General features: G+C 34.3%; 1 protein-coding gene across 3 annotated transcripts in view; it reads left to right on the top strand.

Annotated features, from left to right (window-relative positions):
* The window catches only part of LOC107704626 (microphthalmia-associated transcription factor-like), a 48810-nt gene that overhangs the window by 20062 nt on the left and 10103 nt on the right, over positions 1-18645 (top strand). For all 3 annotated transcript variants that reach the window (XM_016507603.1, XM_016507606.1, XM_016507604.1), the window contains exons 2-3: positions 4039-4282; positions 17571-17801. In XM_016507603.1, the coding sequence (XP_016363089.1) occupies positions 4039-4282; positions 17571-17801 (475 nt within the window). The remainder of the gene's footprint in view (positions 1-4038; positions 4283-17570; positions 17802-18645) is intronic.

Below are 18645 nucleotides of genomic sequence, written 5' to 3' on the forward strand. Positions count from 1 at the left end.
GCCACAGCCATATCACCCTGCAGCCCAAGACTGGTTGCCCACTGAAGCTAAGCAGCATTGAGTCTGGTCAGTACCTGGATGGGAGACCTCCTGGGAAAACTAGGTTGCTGTTGGAAGAGGTGTTAGTGAGGCCAGCAGAGGGTGCTCACCCTGTGGTCTGCGTGGGTCCTAACGCCCCAGTATAGTGACGGGGACACTATACTGTCAAAAAGCACCGTCTTTCGGATGAGACGTTAAACCGAGGTCATGACTCTCTGTGGTCATAAAAAATCCCATGGCGCTTCTCGTAAAGAGTAGGGGTGTAACCCCGGTGTCCTGGCCAAATTGCCCCCCTTGGCCCTTGTCAATCATGGCCTCCTAATAATCCCCAACTACTTGATTGGCTCTATGACTCTCTCTCCTCTCCACCTGTAGCTGGTGTGTGGTGAATGCACTGGCGCCATTGTCCTGTGGCTGCCGTCGCATCATCCAAGTGGATGCTGCACACTGGTGGTGGTTGAGGAGAGACCCCCCCACATGATTGTAAAGCGCTTTGGGTGTACAAAAATACACAATAAAGCGCTATATAAATTCATCATTCATATATATATAAATTTGGATTCAGTTAAAATTGTTGGTGCTACTTGAGGTGTAGCTCTGATGAACATTGGCCTCTAAATATATCTGTCAAAAACAGAAATGTAAAGTAATGAGATTACACATGTTTAAACCACAATGCTAAGCAAGTACTGTAGACTAGTGTTTGACAGGGCCAGACAGGCTAATTAGAGCGATTACTGCACAGCTGGATTGGCTGGCTGCTCGACGGAGGGCGCTTCAAAAGGATCAGCGGATAGAGAAGGCCTCATCTCGACAGCTTCTGCACTGGCATATCATCTGGGTTTCTGGTCGGAAAAATGCGCGGCGTTTGGAGCGAGCAGTTCCTCTATTGATTGATGAAGAGAACTGAAAGTGCATGAGGGAGCGTTGTGTAAGTTCCTCTGCGTTTGTCAGCTGGAACTGGGATCTTTGCGGTGCTGTAGAAGAAACGGATGGCGAAATAGTGGGAGGAAAACTGTAGGAGAAAGAAAACATAAACAGCCACAAAACTCAAAACATCAGCTGATGTAGAGGAAGCCCGGTTTTGTTGCATTATTTGGGTTTTCACCTTCAGATAGCTTTTCTAGGGAGAAGGAGAGTCATATAAGGCAGAGATTTGCTTGAATCATTGTTAAGATTCGTCACATTGAATCAGCATCAGGAAGGTCTGGCGCAGTTCTGTGATTACAATATGTACTGTATATGAATTATATAACTAAAATTAAATAACTTTAATTACAGATTTAGGTTAAATAAAGATGTCAGTTTTTATTTTTCTTATTTTTAAGAAACAAATCAAAGAAAAAATAAACAAATTCTACTGTTCGAAATAGTGGGAGGAAAACTGTAGGAGAAAGAAAACATAAACAGCCACAAAACTCAAAACATCAGCTGATGTAGAGGAAGCCCGGTTTTGTTGCATTATTTGGGTTTTCACCTTCAGATAGCTTTTCTAGGGAGAAGGAGAGTCATATAAGGCAGAGATTTGCTTGAATCATTGTTAAGATTCGTCACATTGAATCAGCATCAGGAAGGTCTGGCGCAGTTCTGTGATTACACACATCAGCTACACACCGTGTATTAACAAGGACAGGCAAAAAGCCTGTAAAAAAAAAACCTTTTTGGAGCAGTTAGCGGTTAGCATGCTTACTCCAACATGTTGACCTGTGTCACAAATTTGAAGCCACTTTGCGTCATTTCCTATTTCCATTTCCTCCTCTTTCTACCTCTCTACCATGGATAAAAGGCAAAAAAAATTGTTTCGTCATTCAGAAAAATAATTTTCTGAAGAAAACATAGATAATTGTACATAAGTGTGCTTATTTTTTATTGAATGTGCACTTGTAGTGAACTTCAAATCTTAGAAATACGTTTTTGAAAATATTGCACTTGCAAATAAGGCTACGTTCACACTAGGCATGGGCCGATTACCGGTTTCAAGGTATACCGTGATTTGAAAATTTCACGTTTGTTTTGTTTTTTTACCCAGTCATTTAGAAATAAGAGCTTAAAAATAATAGAAATTTTAGAGCTGTAACGACAATACCGCGATACCGTGATATTTTTGCTTAAGGTTATCATACCGTCAAAATCTCATACCGGCCCATGCCTAGTTCACACTGTCAGTTTTGGGGATTGACAACCGCATTTACGCACATACAGGTGTGAGTCACGACATGTCCCGTTCACACAGCAGCTTACAGTAGCATCTCAAATACTGTCTGTATGAACGTGCAACGGGACTCAATCCTGTATTTCTTACCAGTTACCATAGCGACAGTGTCCAAAATAATATCAAAGATGACGACGTCCATAAAAATGAAAGTCTTATCACTTTCTGACACGACGAGTACAATCGAGCCGCGAGTTCATCCGTCAAACCTTCATTAACCGACAGCAGCCTTTATATTTGGGTGGAGTGCAGAGTAATTGAGTCGCGCACAGAACACAAAACTGACGGGAGCGGCTCCGGTGGAGACTGGATCTAAAACTTTCATATGACACACAGTTCATTTCTCCGTCACTGTAAGTTACTGAAACCACACATGAAAACACACAACACGCGGTAGACGTGCGTTTGTGCAGCAGAGCGGCTCTCTCTCGCACTGTATGACGTGACAGACAACTAGTTGTCCAGTCCTGTTCCGTTCACACAGCGCGTGTGTTCCGAGAATGCAGGTGTGAGTCCTGAAAACTTACGGGTGTGAGTTCGGTTACAGAATGCGGTTGTCACACCCGTAAATAACCGAACTGTGTGTGAACGTAACCGTATTAAGGACTCAAATACAGGACTGACAACCGTATTCTGCTGCTGTGTGAACATGGCCTAATGAATTAAAAGGTCACCTAAGTGTACTTAAAGAAAGTTCACTTTAATGTCAGTTTCTTAACACACTTAAGTACACTTTGTAATAATGTCAAATGACAAGTTTTACTGTAAAGTACATTTTAAACCATTATGTTTTAACAATGTTTTTTTATGTTTTAAAGAATTACACTTATTTTAATGTGTTGACTAACATACTAAAGCACATGTAAAGTATGTGCTTGTAATTTTAACTGTAGTGTGTTACTCAATATTACATTTACAGTTAATACATTTTAATATGTACTAAATTGCAGTTTCATTACACATGTGCAATTACAAATATATTGAAATACATGACATACAAGTTTCAATAGAAATAACATTAAAGTATATTTTAGTTTACCAATGAATGCTTGTCAGTACATTCAGCAGTACATTAAAAGTACAATAAATGTAATTATGAAGTTTCATATAAAGATGTACTTAAGTAGGTCAAGTTCAGCTAATTGCATTTAATATGAATTTACACTAAAATACATTTTCATTCAATTAAGTGTCCGAAAACATTACATTCAGTTGCACTTACGTGTTATTTTCATAATACGTACTCTCTTTTTTAAAAGTATGCTAAAGTGTTTTTTCACAGTGGTAGAACATTGCTATGGGATTGCTGATGTGTCCTATTTTTATTGTGTTGCTGTGTGGTTGCTAAGATGGTGTCGTAAAGGGTTTGCAAGGTGATTGATTACTGGCACTTTTTCAGAATGAGTCTGTGGGATTTTCTTCACTTATAATATCGTCTAATAGGTAAAAATTCTAATCACTTAGAAGAGTAACAGCACACCTGTCCTCAAACATTTGTGGGATAAGTTATGCACTGAAGTTTAATACTTAGGGATTTGTTCAAATTCCTAACTGTAGAGTAGTGATGCTTGTCTTAACTTAGCTTTCCTGTCAGTTTGTCCCAATAGCTTCCATAGCTTCCCAACTCTATCCCTGTGGTAAAACTCATTATGCTTCCTAATGAACCACTACCAGGATCTCAAAATAATTAAATTATCCCTAGCGTACAAACACTGTCCCTCTACAGAGCCCCACTTTCTTCCCTGAGTAAACTCTCTCTCTTTCTCCATGTATCTGTCTGACTGTAGTAATCCATCGGAGCAGCAGCATGGCTCCTCTAAGCCCCCGCTGGGTTCGTCGGCCGTGACCTCTCGTATCTTGCTCCGCCAGCAGCTGATGCACGAGCAGCTCCAAGAGCAGGAGCGGCGAGAGCAGCAGAGACGGCAGAGCTCAGCGTACGCACAGCCCTCCGTCACCCAGAGCCCCGCCATCAACGTCAGCATCCCCGCCGGCCTGCCCAGCGCCACCCAGGTGCCCATGGAAGTGCTGAAGGTAACGCAGGCCAATCATTAACGTCTCCTTAGGATTTATTGGTAGCACTTTTTCCATTTACTGCATGTTGCCTTCATGTTATAGGTGCTTCACTTTCTAAGAATATTGGCATGAATGTCTCAAATTGCAACTGAGATTATGAAGTTTTAAAGTGAATTAATGCAATGAAAGGACAGTGCACAGCTGAATGATACACTGTAAAAAAAAAATCTGTAAAATATATGTAAAAAAAAAAATAAAACACCAGCAAATGCCAGAAAATTAAGCAACAAGTTTTTTAGATTGAATAGGTAGCACATTTTTCAGATTGAACTTAAATTTAGAGTAGAAAATGTACATTTTGTTAACTGAAATAATGTTAACATGCGAAATTACAAAAATTTGTTTTTGTAATATACTGACAACCACCTTAAAAACACAGGTGGTAAAAAAAAGACAAGTTCATCACATGTATCTCTTCCACAAGCTGAGGTAAATGCTAATCTATAGAAGGTTTCTACCAGAGCATTTTAACAGTCTTTTACTATTAAAATTTCAGTCATTTTATGAAATGACTGAAACAAAAAACATATAATTGAGTTGTCCTCACAGGCTGCATGCAAAAACAAACATACAGCGTGACCAGTGTAGTCTGATGCATGAACAAATGACTCATTCATGAACAGATTACTCATTTGAGCCAGTTCTTTTTAATGAATCAAAAACATACAGCGTGGCCAGTGCTGCCCAGTTTCCAAAATAAATTACTCTTATGAGGCATTTATTAAATTAAAAGCTCAAAAAGATCTGATTGGTTTTATTATGCACCAAAATTGCCCAGCACTATAACTAAAATATGTGACCCTGGACCACAAAACCAGTCATAGGGGTCAATTTTTTTAAATTGAGATTTATACACAAGTTATACCACAAGTAATAAATAAGCTTTCCATTGATGTATGGTTTGTTATGATAGGACAATATTTGGCCGAGACACAACTATTTGAAAATCTGGAATTTGAGGGTGCAAAAAATCTAAATACTGAGAAAATCGCCTTTAAAGTTGTCCAAATGAAGTCCTTAGCAATGCATATTACTAATCAAAAATTAAGTTTTGATATATTTACGGTCGTAAATTTACAAAATATCTTTATGGAACATGATCTTTACTTAATATCCTAATGATTTTTGGCATAAAAGAAATCTCAATAATTTTGACCCATACAATGTATTTTTGGCTATTGCTACAAATATACCCCAGCGACTTAAGACTGGTTTGTGGTCCAGGGTCACATATGTGATTTTTAGTGAATCAAAAACATACAACATGACCAGTAGAGCACAATTATAGTTGAAATATTCCCAAATGTTTCTTAATCAAATTAAATGTGAATCAAGATCTTGTAAATTTAACTGAATCTTATCCAGAATCACAAAATTTGGCAAATTAAATTAAACGTGAATAAAAAATCTTGTGAATCAAAATAAATTGAACGGAATCTTATCCAGCATCACAAAATAATTGGATGGTGACTGCTCAAAACAAATTGTCAAATAATACTACTGTTTCACTTTATAAATAAAATGGTGCTAAAAGCATGAAATTGTGGCAAATTCGCAATAGAAACTGGCGAATGGTTGGCCAGGTGCGTTGTCTTGTTTAAAGGGCCGGTCACGCTACACTTTTTACATTGACTTCCATTCATACGCATGATGTGAATGCAGAACAAAAGAAATACAAGCTCATGCAAATTTTCCAAAGTTCAAGTTTGGTGAACTCTGCCTTGAGAATTCAAATGATTGAAGTCATGTGACCAATAGAAGACCAATAGAAGTGGCTTCTTAGTTAAATTAAAGGAACATAAACTTTTAAACTGCTGGATTGCAGTGTTGAAGTAAAGTGAAGTAGATTACATATTTTTACATTTTGGATGTATTACGTGTTATTATGTTTTTTATATATATATATATATATATATATATATATGTGTGTTTATGCTAATGCTCGCTATAGCGCCTTGTGGCGACACCGAGAATGCAACACATACTTGCACTGCGCTATGAATTCTGACACACATTGGTTTTTAACAGCGTGTGAAATCTAAGAATTTAACAGGATTTCACAGCAAAGCCTCAGTTGACCATGTTTTCTATGCTGACATTCTCCACAACTTTCCATGCTTCGGTTGTGCCAGCATTAGCATATAATGCATTTGTTCTTCTGTGCTGACCACTCAATTCAACTTGAACTTGAGTCTTTATCAGCTGAAGCGTGTCTGATTATGATACTGTCCGTGAGGGAGGGATGGGAGGGAGCGGGGTGGGCAGGGGACAGTGAAGTGTGTTAAAACGCATATGGGGATTATCTTTCCCCAGAGAATTCCTCTTTAATGCATGCTGTGCTCCAGCCTCTTGGAATTAGCCATCTTTAATCCTATTTGCTCAGCTACATTCAAAATCTTTTCATAGCTTTGATTCCTTGTTAGTCTGCGGAACTATAGACTGTTACTGATTTCTGTGCTATTGTGCACAGACTGTGATAATTACAGCTAAATCTGCCACATCCCATAGGACTCGGGCTGCTAATGTCACTCGGTAAGAGCCGTTATGTTACATTTGGTCATTTTTTCGGGGAAAAGTAATTGCCAGCTGTCTCTGATAGGCATGGGAAACAGTCATGTGCATTGATTGCTGTTTTATTCTGGTGCTAGAATATTCAGCTGTATATATGATTGTTCGAAAATGCACCAATAATAGTGATATTGCATGACTATGAATCATATTTTTAGTATTTGTCTAGATTAAGTGTTTGGGTTTTACCTATGTTAAGGTCTCAGCTAGCTAACATGCTCTAGTTTTTTTTTTGTAAAGTTCAGACATCAAGTTCATGGATAATGTTATTCTTTCTTACAGTCTTTTTCAGTTTTTTCTTTTTTTTGTAGTTTCTTCTATGATTTATGATTTTTCTGTTTGCTTTAATGTTTTCAGTTTAATTATTATAAAATGTTCATGTTCAATGCTGTTTTTCAAACTATTATGTTTTTCTTTTGAGTTGCTCTTAATTTTAAATTCACTTCTAATATTATAATTTTAATTATTACATATTTTTCCACATCAGTGCTGTTTTTTTTCAACTATTACATTTTTTCTAGGTGTATTTTATAAATAAAACCTAATTTTAGATTCACTTATATTATCAGTGTAATTATTATATATTTTTCCACTTCAGTGTTGTTGTTTTTTTTTTGTTTGTTTTTTTTTTCATTTTTGTGTATTTTTTTCTTAGGTGTTTTAGAAATGAAGCATAATTTTAGATTCACTTCTAATATTATCAGTTTAGTTATTATATATTTTTTATATAATGAACTATTTTTCTTGCATTTTGTAAATAAAACCTAATTTTAAAATTAGACATTTTTTTACATGTTGAGATGAAAAATCAGACCTTTTCTTGAAGGGAAAAATTGTTCTGTACTCATGTGTGATGTGAATTCACTTATTTTTTGCAATGCTTCTATTTTGTTCATACAGTGTTGAAACACCTTAGAGATATTTATGAAGCAATTAATGTTCCCATATTTTGATTCTCACACAACAGTTTTGTTAGACGTGTGAAATGTACTATATTTATGCGTGACGCTCCCTTGTCAACAGAAGCTGATAACACAAATCTAGACCACCCAGCATGCTACTGTACAACCAGTCTGATCTAAATACTATATCATGAATGAAAATGAAAGAAAAGTGCAAGGAAATTTGAAACACTAATTTCAGTGTACATTAACTGAACAATACGGCGGAATAGGAATGTTTAATAAAAGGAGAAATATTTTAAATATATGGCATACAGAGAGTTGATGAATGAATGTTGAAACCTTGTGAAATCCCCTTAGCCGTCTGATTTTGAGTGGCTCATATCAAAGGATAAAAAGGGCATGGCATGTACTCCGTAACCTTAACGTAGTATTTATGTTCATTCAGTCATTACTTATGCTAAGCTGATGATATGCTGGTTCAAACCATCGAACGGCTGTCAATATTTAAAACACACTGCCTTCAATCCAAACACATGCTCAGATTTCATCTTACCACAAACAAACACATCGTTTTGGTTTTAGCAACATTATATACAAAACATACTAGAAAGAAATAGAGTTAAATGTGTATTTAAGTATCACTGTACTTATAAAAGTATGTGAATGCATAATTTGTAGCCAAAAGTCTCTGAAAAATGGTTCCCTTTTGATTTCTGTTCATTCATAAATGAGTAGAGGAGACAGTTTAAGAGATTAAAGGGTCAAATTCCTTTGCCAGTTTAGTTTGGATTTTTTGACCCTAATCCTGAAAACTATAGTTTATATTTTATCCATATTACATTTTATTTCAACAACAGAAATATATATCGGAATCAATTCATGATAGGCTTAGGTCAAGTAAGAATGCTCTTTCAAAAATATTTCACAGTTATTCAATAAAAGATGGACATCAAATACTCAAATACAATAGATGAAAATAAATATAAAGGCTCAAATAATGAGAACAAGAAATAGTAAGTAGAAACTTAAATATAGTAAAAGTATTAAGAAAAGTGTAAGAAATAATGAGAAGAAACTTAGAAATACAGTAAAAGTATTTAGAAAAGTGCAGAAAAATGAGTAGAAACTTAGAAATGTAGTAAAAGTATTTAGAAAAGTGTAGAAAAATTTGTAGAAATTAGAAGTATAATAAAATATTTAGAAAAGTGTAGAAAAATATGAGTAAAAACTTAGAAATATAGTAAAAAATATCTAGATACGTGTAGAAAAAGATGAGTAGAAACTTAGAAATATTGTAAAAGTATTTAGAAAAGTGTAGAAAAAGATGAGTAGAAACTTAGAAATATAGTAAAAATATTTAGATAAGTGTTGAAAAAGATGAGTAGAAACTTAGAAATATAGTACAAATATTTAGAAGAGTGTAGAAAGACTGAGTAGAAACTTAGACATATTGTAAAAATATTTAGACAAGTGTAGAAAAAGATGAGTTGAAACTTAGAAATATTGTAAAAATATTTAGATACGTGTAGAAAAAGATGAGTAGAAACTTAGAAGTATTGTAAAAGTATTTAGAAATGTGTAGACAAAAATAGTAGAAACTTAGAAGTATAATAAAATATTTAGAAAAGTGTAGAAAAAATGAGAAGAAACTTAGAAATATAGTAAAAATCTTAGAAATATAGTAAAAATATTTAGATAAGTGTAGAAAAAGATGAGTAGAAACTTAGAAATATTGTAAACGTATTTAGAAAAGTGTAGAAAACATAAGTAGGAACTTAGAAATATAGTAAAGTTATTTAGAAAAGTGTTGAAAAAAATAGATGAAACTTAGAAATATTGTAAAAAATATTTAGAAGAGTGTAGAAAGACTGAGTAGAAACTTAGAAATATAGTAAAAATATTTAGAAGAGTGTAGAAAGACAGTAGAAACTTAGAAATATAGTAAAAATCTTAGAAATATAGAAAAAATATTTAGATAAGTGTAGAAAAAAATAGATGAAACTTAGAAATATTGTAAAAATATTTAGACAAGTGTAGAAAAAGATGAGTAGAAACTTAGAAATATTGTAAAAGTATTTAGAAAAGTTTAGAAAAAATAAGTAGGAACTTAGAAATATAGTAAAGTTATTTAGAAAAGTGTCGAAAAAATAAGTAGGAACTTAGAAATATACTAAAAATATTTAGAAAGTTGTCGAAAAAATAAGTAGGAACTTATAAATATACTAAAAATATTTAGAAAAGTGTCGAAAAAATAAGTAGGAACTTAGAAATATACTAAAAATATTTAGAAAAGTGTCGAAAAAATAAGTAGGAACTTAGAAATATACTAAAAATATTTAGAAAGTTGTCGAAAAAATAAGTAGGAACTTATAAATATACTAAAAATATTTAGAAAAGTGTCGAAAAAATAAGTAGGAACTTAGAAATATACTAAAAATATTTAGAAAGTTGTCGAAAAAATAAGTAGGAACTTATAAATATACTAAAAATATTTAGAAAAGTGTCGAAAAAATAAGTAGGAACTTAGAAATATACTAAAAATATTTAGAAAAGTGTCGAAAAAATAAGTAGGAACTTAGAAATATACTAAAAATATTTAGAAAAGTGTCGAAAAAATAAGTAGGAACTTAGAAATATACTAAAAATATTTAGAAAAGTGTCGAAAAAATAAGTAGGAACTTAGAAATATACTAAAAATATTTAGAAAAGTGTCGAAAAAATAAGTAGGAACTTAGAAATATACTAAAAATATTTAGAAAAGTGTCGAAAAAATAAGTAGGAACTTAGAAATATACTAAAAATATTTAGAAAAGTGTCGAAAAAATAAGTAGGAACTTAGAAATATACTAAAAATATTTAGAAAAGTGTAGAAAAAATAAGTAGGAACTTAGAAATATACTAAAAATATTTAGAAAAGTGTCGAAAAAATAAGTAGGAACTTAGAAATATACTAAAAATATTTAGAAAAGTGTCGAAAAAATAAGTAGGAACTTAGAAATATACTAAAGTTATTTAGAAAAGTGTAGAAAAAATAAGTAGGAACTTAGAAATATACTAAAGTTATTTAGAAAAGTGTAGAAAAAATAAGTAGGAACTTAGAAATATACTAAAGTTATTTAGATAAGTGTAAAAAGAGTGAGTAGAAGCTTAGTAAAAATAGTAAAAATATTTAGAAATGTATAAAATATGAGAAAGTGCAGTTGATTGTGAATAAAATGGTTGAAACCACTTTAAACTAAGAAAATACCTTTGCTCTGATTGATTAAATTGTTTCCCACTGAAAACTATAAATGACAGATTTGAAGTTTTACAAGTTCCTGTTATACAAGAGGGCATGAAAGCTTTTCCTCTCTTTTTTATGAGAATAAAACTGAGCAAACGATCAAAAGAAAGCAGAAAAAGAAAGCTTTGAGACTGGCTGTCTCTGGCTAGCTTAGTCGCCCCTTTCCCAAAGTGATGCGAAATTAGCTTAGGTGTACCAGGCAGAGCCGCTGGACTTGAAAAGTGAAAACATTAAGCTCAGATGAGTTTGCCTAAAGACTGATTGGCCCCTAATTAGCCAAGTGACCTTTGATCTTTTCAGAAATAAGTACAGGATCAGGTTTGGGAGCGAGACAAAGGCAAGAACAGTCTTAGCACACACCAAACGCTAATTCAGCAAAGAATGCCTGTAATTAGGAGCACTCGTTTCATTCCAGCGCATATTTAACGCTGGGAAGAGGGAAAATAAGCTGGAAAAGTGGGATGTAGGATCATAGCCGAGGGATCAGATTCACCATTCACTATTCACAATATTTCAAAGAAAAACAAAACAAAACACAAGAAATATGTTTAGTGGCACAGCTCATGGATTTGACTTTTGGTGGAGCCTAATACTGTTTCAGTGAAAAGGGTGTCTTAAACGTATAATTTGTACTAGTCTGTGAAACCTATGCCATTGTATCATAATCCAAATCTGCTTCTCATAATATCATCATCAGTAGTGTCTTGTAGTTACTCTTGAGGAACAATGTAAAGCTGTGGCAGAGAGTAAGATTTTCAGTGAATAAAGCAATAAGCCCCAAGAAGCCGTGAATTTATAACAGCTAAGAGGGTTTTAGGCACTCGTGCCTAACAACGCCCCTTAGCTGTTATAAATTCACTGTAAACCACGGCTTCACGGGACTTATTGCTTTTATAAAACGGTTATTCCATATATGTAGTACGATTTCACAAAATAAAACAGAGCAAATAAATATAATGATAATAAAAACAGTATTCTTCCGCCAAACAGTGTAGTTCCTCAGAAACAGTTGTGGTTCCAACAAAGTTGTTGCCGAGCAACAAACAGAAGTAAACAAAGGTGTATGTTTGTAGAGTAATTTACAACAGCTTCGAACACGGCTCAACCAATCAGAATCAAGGACCGGAACTCTCCGTTTTATAATAATTTATTTTCATTGTCTTCACTCAAAACTTTTGTATGTTTTTAGAAAACTTAGAGAATATTATAGCACACAAGTCAGTGTGGATACTTTTATGGTACTTTTTGGAGCCCAATAGCTTCATTCTCTATTCACTTGCAGTGTATGGATAAGAGCAGCATGGACATTCTGCTAAATATTTTCCTTTGTGTTTTATGTTTAAAGAAGTAATATGGTTTTGGAATGACATGAGGGTGAGTAAATAACGACAGAATCTTCTTTCTTAACCTTAATAACTGACTTAACCTTGTCAAACCTCGCCATCTTTATGTATTTTGTTCATGCGCATCTGTGAACTCCATTAGATTGTAGATTCTCAGAAAAAAAAGGTGCAAGAGCTGTCACTGGGGCGGTACCTTTTCAGAAGGTACACCTTTGTACTGTATGTAAATATAATATATACATACAATACAATATTTATTATATTACAATAAATACAATATGTAAAGTGTCCATATTGAATTAGTACCTAAAAGGTACACAAATGTACCTTTATGAAAGGTAGGCTGTCATTTGTCACTTTTGATTTCAGAAGTGTCCATGTGCAATTTTTTTTGCAGATGGGACAGAGTCTGACTATCCAAAACTAAAAAAAAATATTTTTGAAACTCATTTAAAACATTTCAGAAAACTGAATCTGTATTTTTATCCATATGTTATTTTTTTTCTTTTTCATATGTTTTATATAGCACAACTGATTTCAGCACTGATGATAATCATAAATGTCTCTAGAGCAGCAATCAGCATATTAGAATGATTTCTGAAGGATCATGTGGCACTGAAGACTGGAGGAATGAGACTCATCAATTATGATCGATGCATCACAGGAATAAATTACATTTTAAAGTTATATTCAAATAGAAAATAGTTGTATTGTTTGCATTAGAGACTTCTTTCAAAAACATTTTAAAAAAATCTTAATTATTCCAATCTTTTGACTGCTAGTATATAGTGTGAGTTTGTGTTTTATCCGTCGACCACTAGTATGAACCCCTAGAGCACACGAGCGAATCAACGAGAGTTTTGTCCACGTTAAGCAAAAACATTTTCATATGCATGCAGCTGCTTGATGTGACGTGATAGTTCAGTGCTGCACTGGCGCATCTTCTAAACCCCAGACAATGTGTCTCATTCTTGCAGCCTCAGCATTGAGAAGGATGTTCTTGTGACAGTATCTAGCCGGCGGCAAAGAGCAGCACACAAGTCGAGCAAAGACGAGACGAAGAAGGCCAATCTTTGTTAGTTGCCTTTTGCCCTCTGGATTGCTTGAGCGTGTCCTTTAACAAAATGTTTGAGAAACTTTCAACTGCATGCAGGAAACGGTTTGTTATTGAACTTTAGATTTGGGACTTTAGTGGGCACATAATCCATTGTCGAATTTTATGCGATTGACTTGAATATAGTTCGCACAAACAGGAAATACATCACTTATTGACCCTGGTGTCATACCTAACTTAACCTCACACTAGTTTAGCAGAATATCTGAGCTGCTCTTTTCCGTACAGGGGCTGTTGCTGAGACGGTAAAGCACTACAAATAACTGGAAAAAATCATTTGTGAGCAATAAAATATGGCATATCTGCCACTTGACGTCAATCACAAGACAGCCATATGTGAGCTATTGCAATCAAACCTGACGAGACACCTCTCGGTGCGTATTTGCAGAATTGGATACGTGCAGTCAAGTCACATCAGCTACTTTTGTAGTAAGTAAATGAGAACAGAATTGTCACATAAGTAACATCTTAAAACATGTTCTTTGTATTTACTATGTAAATAAGCTTTATTAGCACTACACAGAGCATTCAGTAACACTGTGGTTAGTGGAAAGGCTGTGTCGAGTTGCATTGGCTCAGCCAAAGCTGTAACTGGCCATTTAAACAAGTCAATCATAAAGTCTCATGATTGTTTATGGATGCCATTCAGATGTATGCATATATAGCACATATATTTAAATAGTGCTTTGAATGTGCTCTGCTTATTTCTTGCCTTAGGATACAATCTTTATAGCTTTCTGGTTGATCCTTGACTTCAGTTTATCCGTTCAGGCCATGCTGAGAATAGATCCCTCTTATTTCAAGAGAAAAAATAGAAAGTCTGCTTTAGGAAGTCTGCTATGCTCACCAAGGCTGCATTTATTTCATCAAAACTACAGTAAAGACAGTAATATTGTGAAATATTATTACAATTTAAAATTGTTGTTTTCTATACTAATATATTTAAAAATGTAATTTATTTCTGTGATGTAAAGCTGAATTTTCAGCATCATTACTCTAGTCTTCAGTGTCACATGATCCTTCAGAAATCATTCTGATACGCTGCTTTGGAGTTTATTGAGGCAAAAATCATAGTTAATAGTTAGCTAATAGTGAGAACTGGTCCTTAAAATAAAGAGTGACCAGAATTGTTTATATTTGAATTTTTTTGTTTTTGTTTATTTATTGCAAATTCTCTGTTTCTTAGAGATCATACAATCTTTTAATTTAAGCAGCTAGTTAAACAACTAGATTTTTACCATGACAGACTCACTGCCACAATGCTACGTCGTTCTGAACGGTTTTCATTGGTTCTCAGTGTTGCTATGTGGTTGCTAGTGTGTTTTTGCTGGTTGCTTGCTGTCCCAAGTCTAAAAAGTCAACCTCTAAATCTATAGATATTCTGCTCCTTAGACACAATTTTAGAAACAAACTTACTTAAAGGGATAGTTCACTCAAAAAATGCAAACTCATCATTTACTCACCCTCATGTCATTCCAAAACTGACTGACTTCCTTTCTCCTGTGGAACATGAAAGAACATATTTTGAAAAATGTCTAAAAATGTTTTTTTGGTACTGTGATAGTCGGTGGCGTCCACACTGTAAGAACAAGAACTGGAGAAAATGGAAAAATTAATTTTTCGGTTAAGTTTACAGACATTTCCTTTCACCCATAAACACAAAACAATACAACACACAATTAAAAATATTCCAAATACAGGTAAAACACCTGTGAAAAATCAGAACAGAAATTCTTATTAGCACAGTACACTGGACGCTGTTTTCAGAGCAGTGTTATTCAGTTTAGTCATGCATATCGTTCCTCAGAGAAGAGCGGGAAATAGAAGTGACGTTCAGCTGTCAAAGATCAGGCGTGGGTTTCATCAGGCTTTCTCTCGTTTACAGCGCTGGGATCTGAATTACTGTGCTATGAGCTGAATAGAGGTGGAGATGTTTGCTGCTGGAGTCACTCTGGAGCTGCAGAAAGACTCCATTGTTTCAACCTGACACTGCCGTAAAAGTTGCTGCATAAAAGCATAAAGGCATATTTTGACATAAAACAGCACAAGTTCAGTAGTGTTTGTTGTGTCTTGTGTTAATTGTTCAACAGGCAAAACTAATCAGTTATTCACCCCTTTTAGGCACAACCAGCTGCATTCTTTATTGGTCAGGTCAATTTAATAGATTAGATTAGAAGTAGCTTCAGCTGATCAAATAGTGTTCAAGGTTGAGGATTCATTCACAGCCGTTAAGTGCTCACACATAATTATAACAATTTATAATAGTATAAATTATGTAATACCTATAGTAAAACTACTGCTATCACCACCACTACTACTACTACTAATAATAATTATTATAATAAATAAATACAGTCTGTAGTCTAGGGCTTGTCCTGTTTGTCCTGAAACACTTGTTAACTGAGTGTGAGTGTAAAGGTCATTTTGTTTGCATGGCTCATGGGGAGGAGGAACTTGAGGACTCTTAAGAGATGAATAACTGAGCTATGAATAGAATGGGAGTCTATTTTGGAAAATTACGGTAATTATTACTGATTTGATGAAGGAACAGTGATTACAGGATTCTTGGAAGTTACATGTGAGATAAAATGATTCAGGTTATTGTCTTTAGTGTTTTAATCATGACTACTACCACAAATTATTATTATTATTGTTGTTGTTGTTGTTGTTGTTGTTAAGTAATATCATAAAATGCATTCTTAAAAATAAATATTGTATTTCAATGAATTATTAGTGAATTATGCTTATATGGTTTTAAGGGTGAAAAGTTGGAACATTTTTAGACATTTAACCCTTTGCTGGCCGTTTGTAATTTTTAGATGTACTAAATAAATAAATAAATGTATACATACATAAATATATATTATTTGTGTGGTTCAGTGTGTCTATTTTATTTCACAAGGGAAAAAAAAACCCCAGCAACAATTTACATTACAGCAGCAATAGAGAAAATATCCAAAAGAGAAAATAAACAAAATATATATCTCGTAAAGTATCTTACCTAAAGAAAATAAAGTCTACTTTTACTAAATTTAATATATTTTTAAGTGCAAAATTTTTTTTTTTGCTGAGATTAATAAGTGGATCTTAGATAAAAAAAAATAATAATAAAAAAAATAATATATATATATACAGTGGGTACGGAAAGTATTCACACCCCCTTAAATTTTTCACTCTTTGTTATATTGCAGCCATTTGCTAAAATCATTTAAGTTAATTTTTTTTCCTCATTAATGTACACACAGCACCCCATATTGACAGAAAAACACAGAATCGTTGACATTTTTGCAGATTTATTAAAAAAGAAAAACTGAAATATCACATGGTCCTAAGTATTCAGACCCTTTGCTCAGTATTTAGTAGAAGCACCCTTTTGATCTGAATACTTTCCGTACCCACTGTATATATATGTATACAGTATATATATATATATAATAATTTTGTGGTTCAGTGTCTATTTTATTTAACAAATATAATGGAACAACCACAGAAAAAAACAAAAAACAGCAACAGTAGTTTTGTAGTTCTAGATTAGTTAATTAAAAAGGAATTAAATAGTTCTTAAGCTCTTAAGTGTGTTACAATCTACTTCCTCATCATGTGTGATGTGTGATTATTTCCTGTCTGTGATTCTGTCTCTCTCTCTCTCTCTCTCTCTCTCTCTCTCTCTCTCCCTCTCTTGCGTTCAGGTCCCCGCAGATGAGCACGTTTCCCTGGGCCTGGAAGTGGCTTGTCTCTTCTTCTAATGTGGAGAACATGTCTTCGCTGTAGTAGGGGGACTCTGATGGCGGGATGTATATGGCACACAGGAATATATCTTTTCTGGATGGGAGCAGTTCCTTGTGGATTTTAAGCCAGGTGTAGTATTTGCCTTGCTTTACTGTGTTGATGTGGTTATACTCTCTCTCTCTCTCTCTCTCGCTCGCTCGCTCTCTCTCTCTCTGTCTCTGTCTCTCTCGCTCTCTCTCTCTCTCTCTCTCTCTCTCTCTCGCTCTCTCTCTCTCTCTCTCTCTCTCTGTCTGTCTGGCTGAAGGTTCAAACGCATCTTGAAAACCCCACGAAGTATCACATCCAGCAGGCTCAGAGGCAGCAGGTGAAGGCGTATCTGTCCACCACGCTGGGAGGAAAGCTGGGCTCGCAGGCCGTGAGCTTGCCGTGCCCCAGCCAGGCCCCTGACCACGGGGGAATGCCTCCGGGGCCGGGCAACAGCACCCCCAACAGTCCCATGGCCTTACTGACCCTCAACTCCAACTGTGAGAAAGAGGTGATGACACGCTTACAAAATACTGTGATATTTCACTTCAGCCGTTTCTAAAAAATAATGGCTACATTAGTATAATTACAGCAGATTTTGTCCAATTTTTAAAAAGTTATTTAATATTTATATATAATATTTATCAGATTTATTTATTTCTGATATTTATAAATTGTATTTATATTGACTCAGGAACTGAGTAATATTTATGAACAACATGTAATTATTTCGGTTTAGCGTTAGTTGCTCCATAATTGATTACTTTATTATTTGTTATTGCTATATTAGAGTCATTCTATAATTTAGGGTGCATTTCACACCAGGAAAAAGTGTAAAAACAATATGCTTTCTTAATAAAACAACTATTGGTTTCAGTTTATATGTTTTATCAGAACAGAGTTGACAGTTTCACCATTTTGTCTCATAATTTCAATGGCAGACCTTGTCCGGCCAACCAAAAGTTAATCAGGTTAACCTCAGATTTAAATATTTATTTTAATTAAAATCATAAAAATATTGCAAACCATAACATAGTTGATGGGCAATTAATATACTCCTTCACAATAGGTCTTTGGAGATCAAATGTAGAAAAAATTAACAGAACATTTATCTAATTTATCCATTTATCCTCAATCTGTTTTTCTGAGGTATTTACATCGTAAAAAATATTTAAAGGGGTCATATGACGTTGCTAAAAATAACATTATTTTGTGTATTTGGTGTAATGAAATGTGTTTATGTGGTTTAAAGTAAAAAAAACACATTATTTTCCACATACTGTACATTATTGTTTCTCCTCTATGCCCCGCCTTTCTGAAACGCGTCGATTTTTACAAAGCTCATCGGTCTGAAA

The sequence above is a fragment of the Sinocyclocheilus anshuiensis genome, unplaced genomic scaffold (genome assembly GCF_001515605.1).
Source record: "Sinocyclocheilus anshuiensis isolate Anshui unplaced genomic scaffold, SAMN03320099.WGS_v1.1 scaffold2232, whole genome shotgun sequence".
NCBI classification, from domain to species: Eukaryota; Metazoa; Chordata; class Actinopteri; order Cypriniformes; family Cyprinidae; genus Sinocyclocheilus; species Sinocyclocheilus anshuiensis.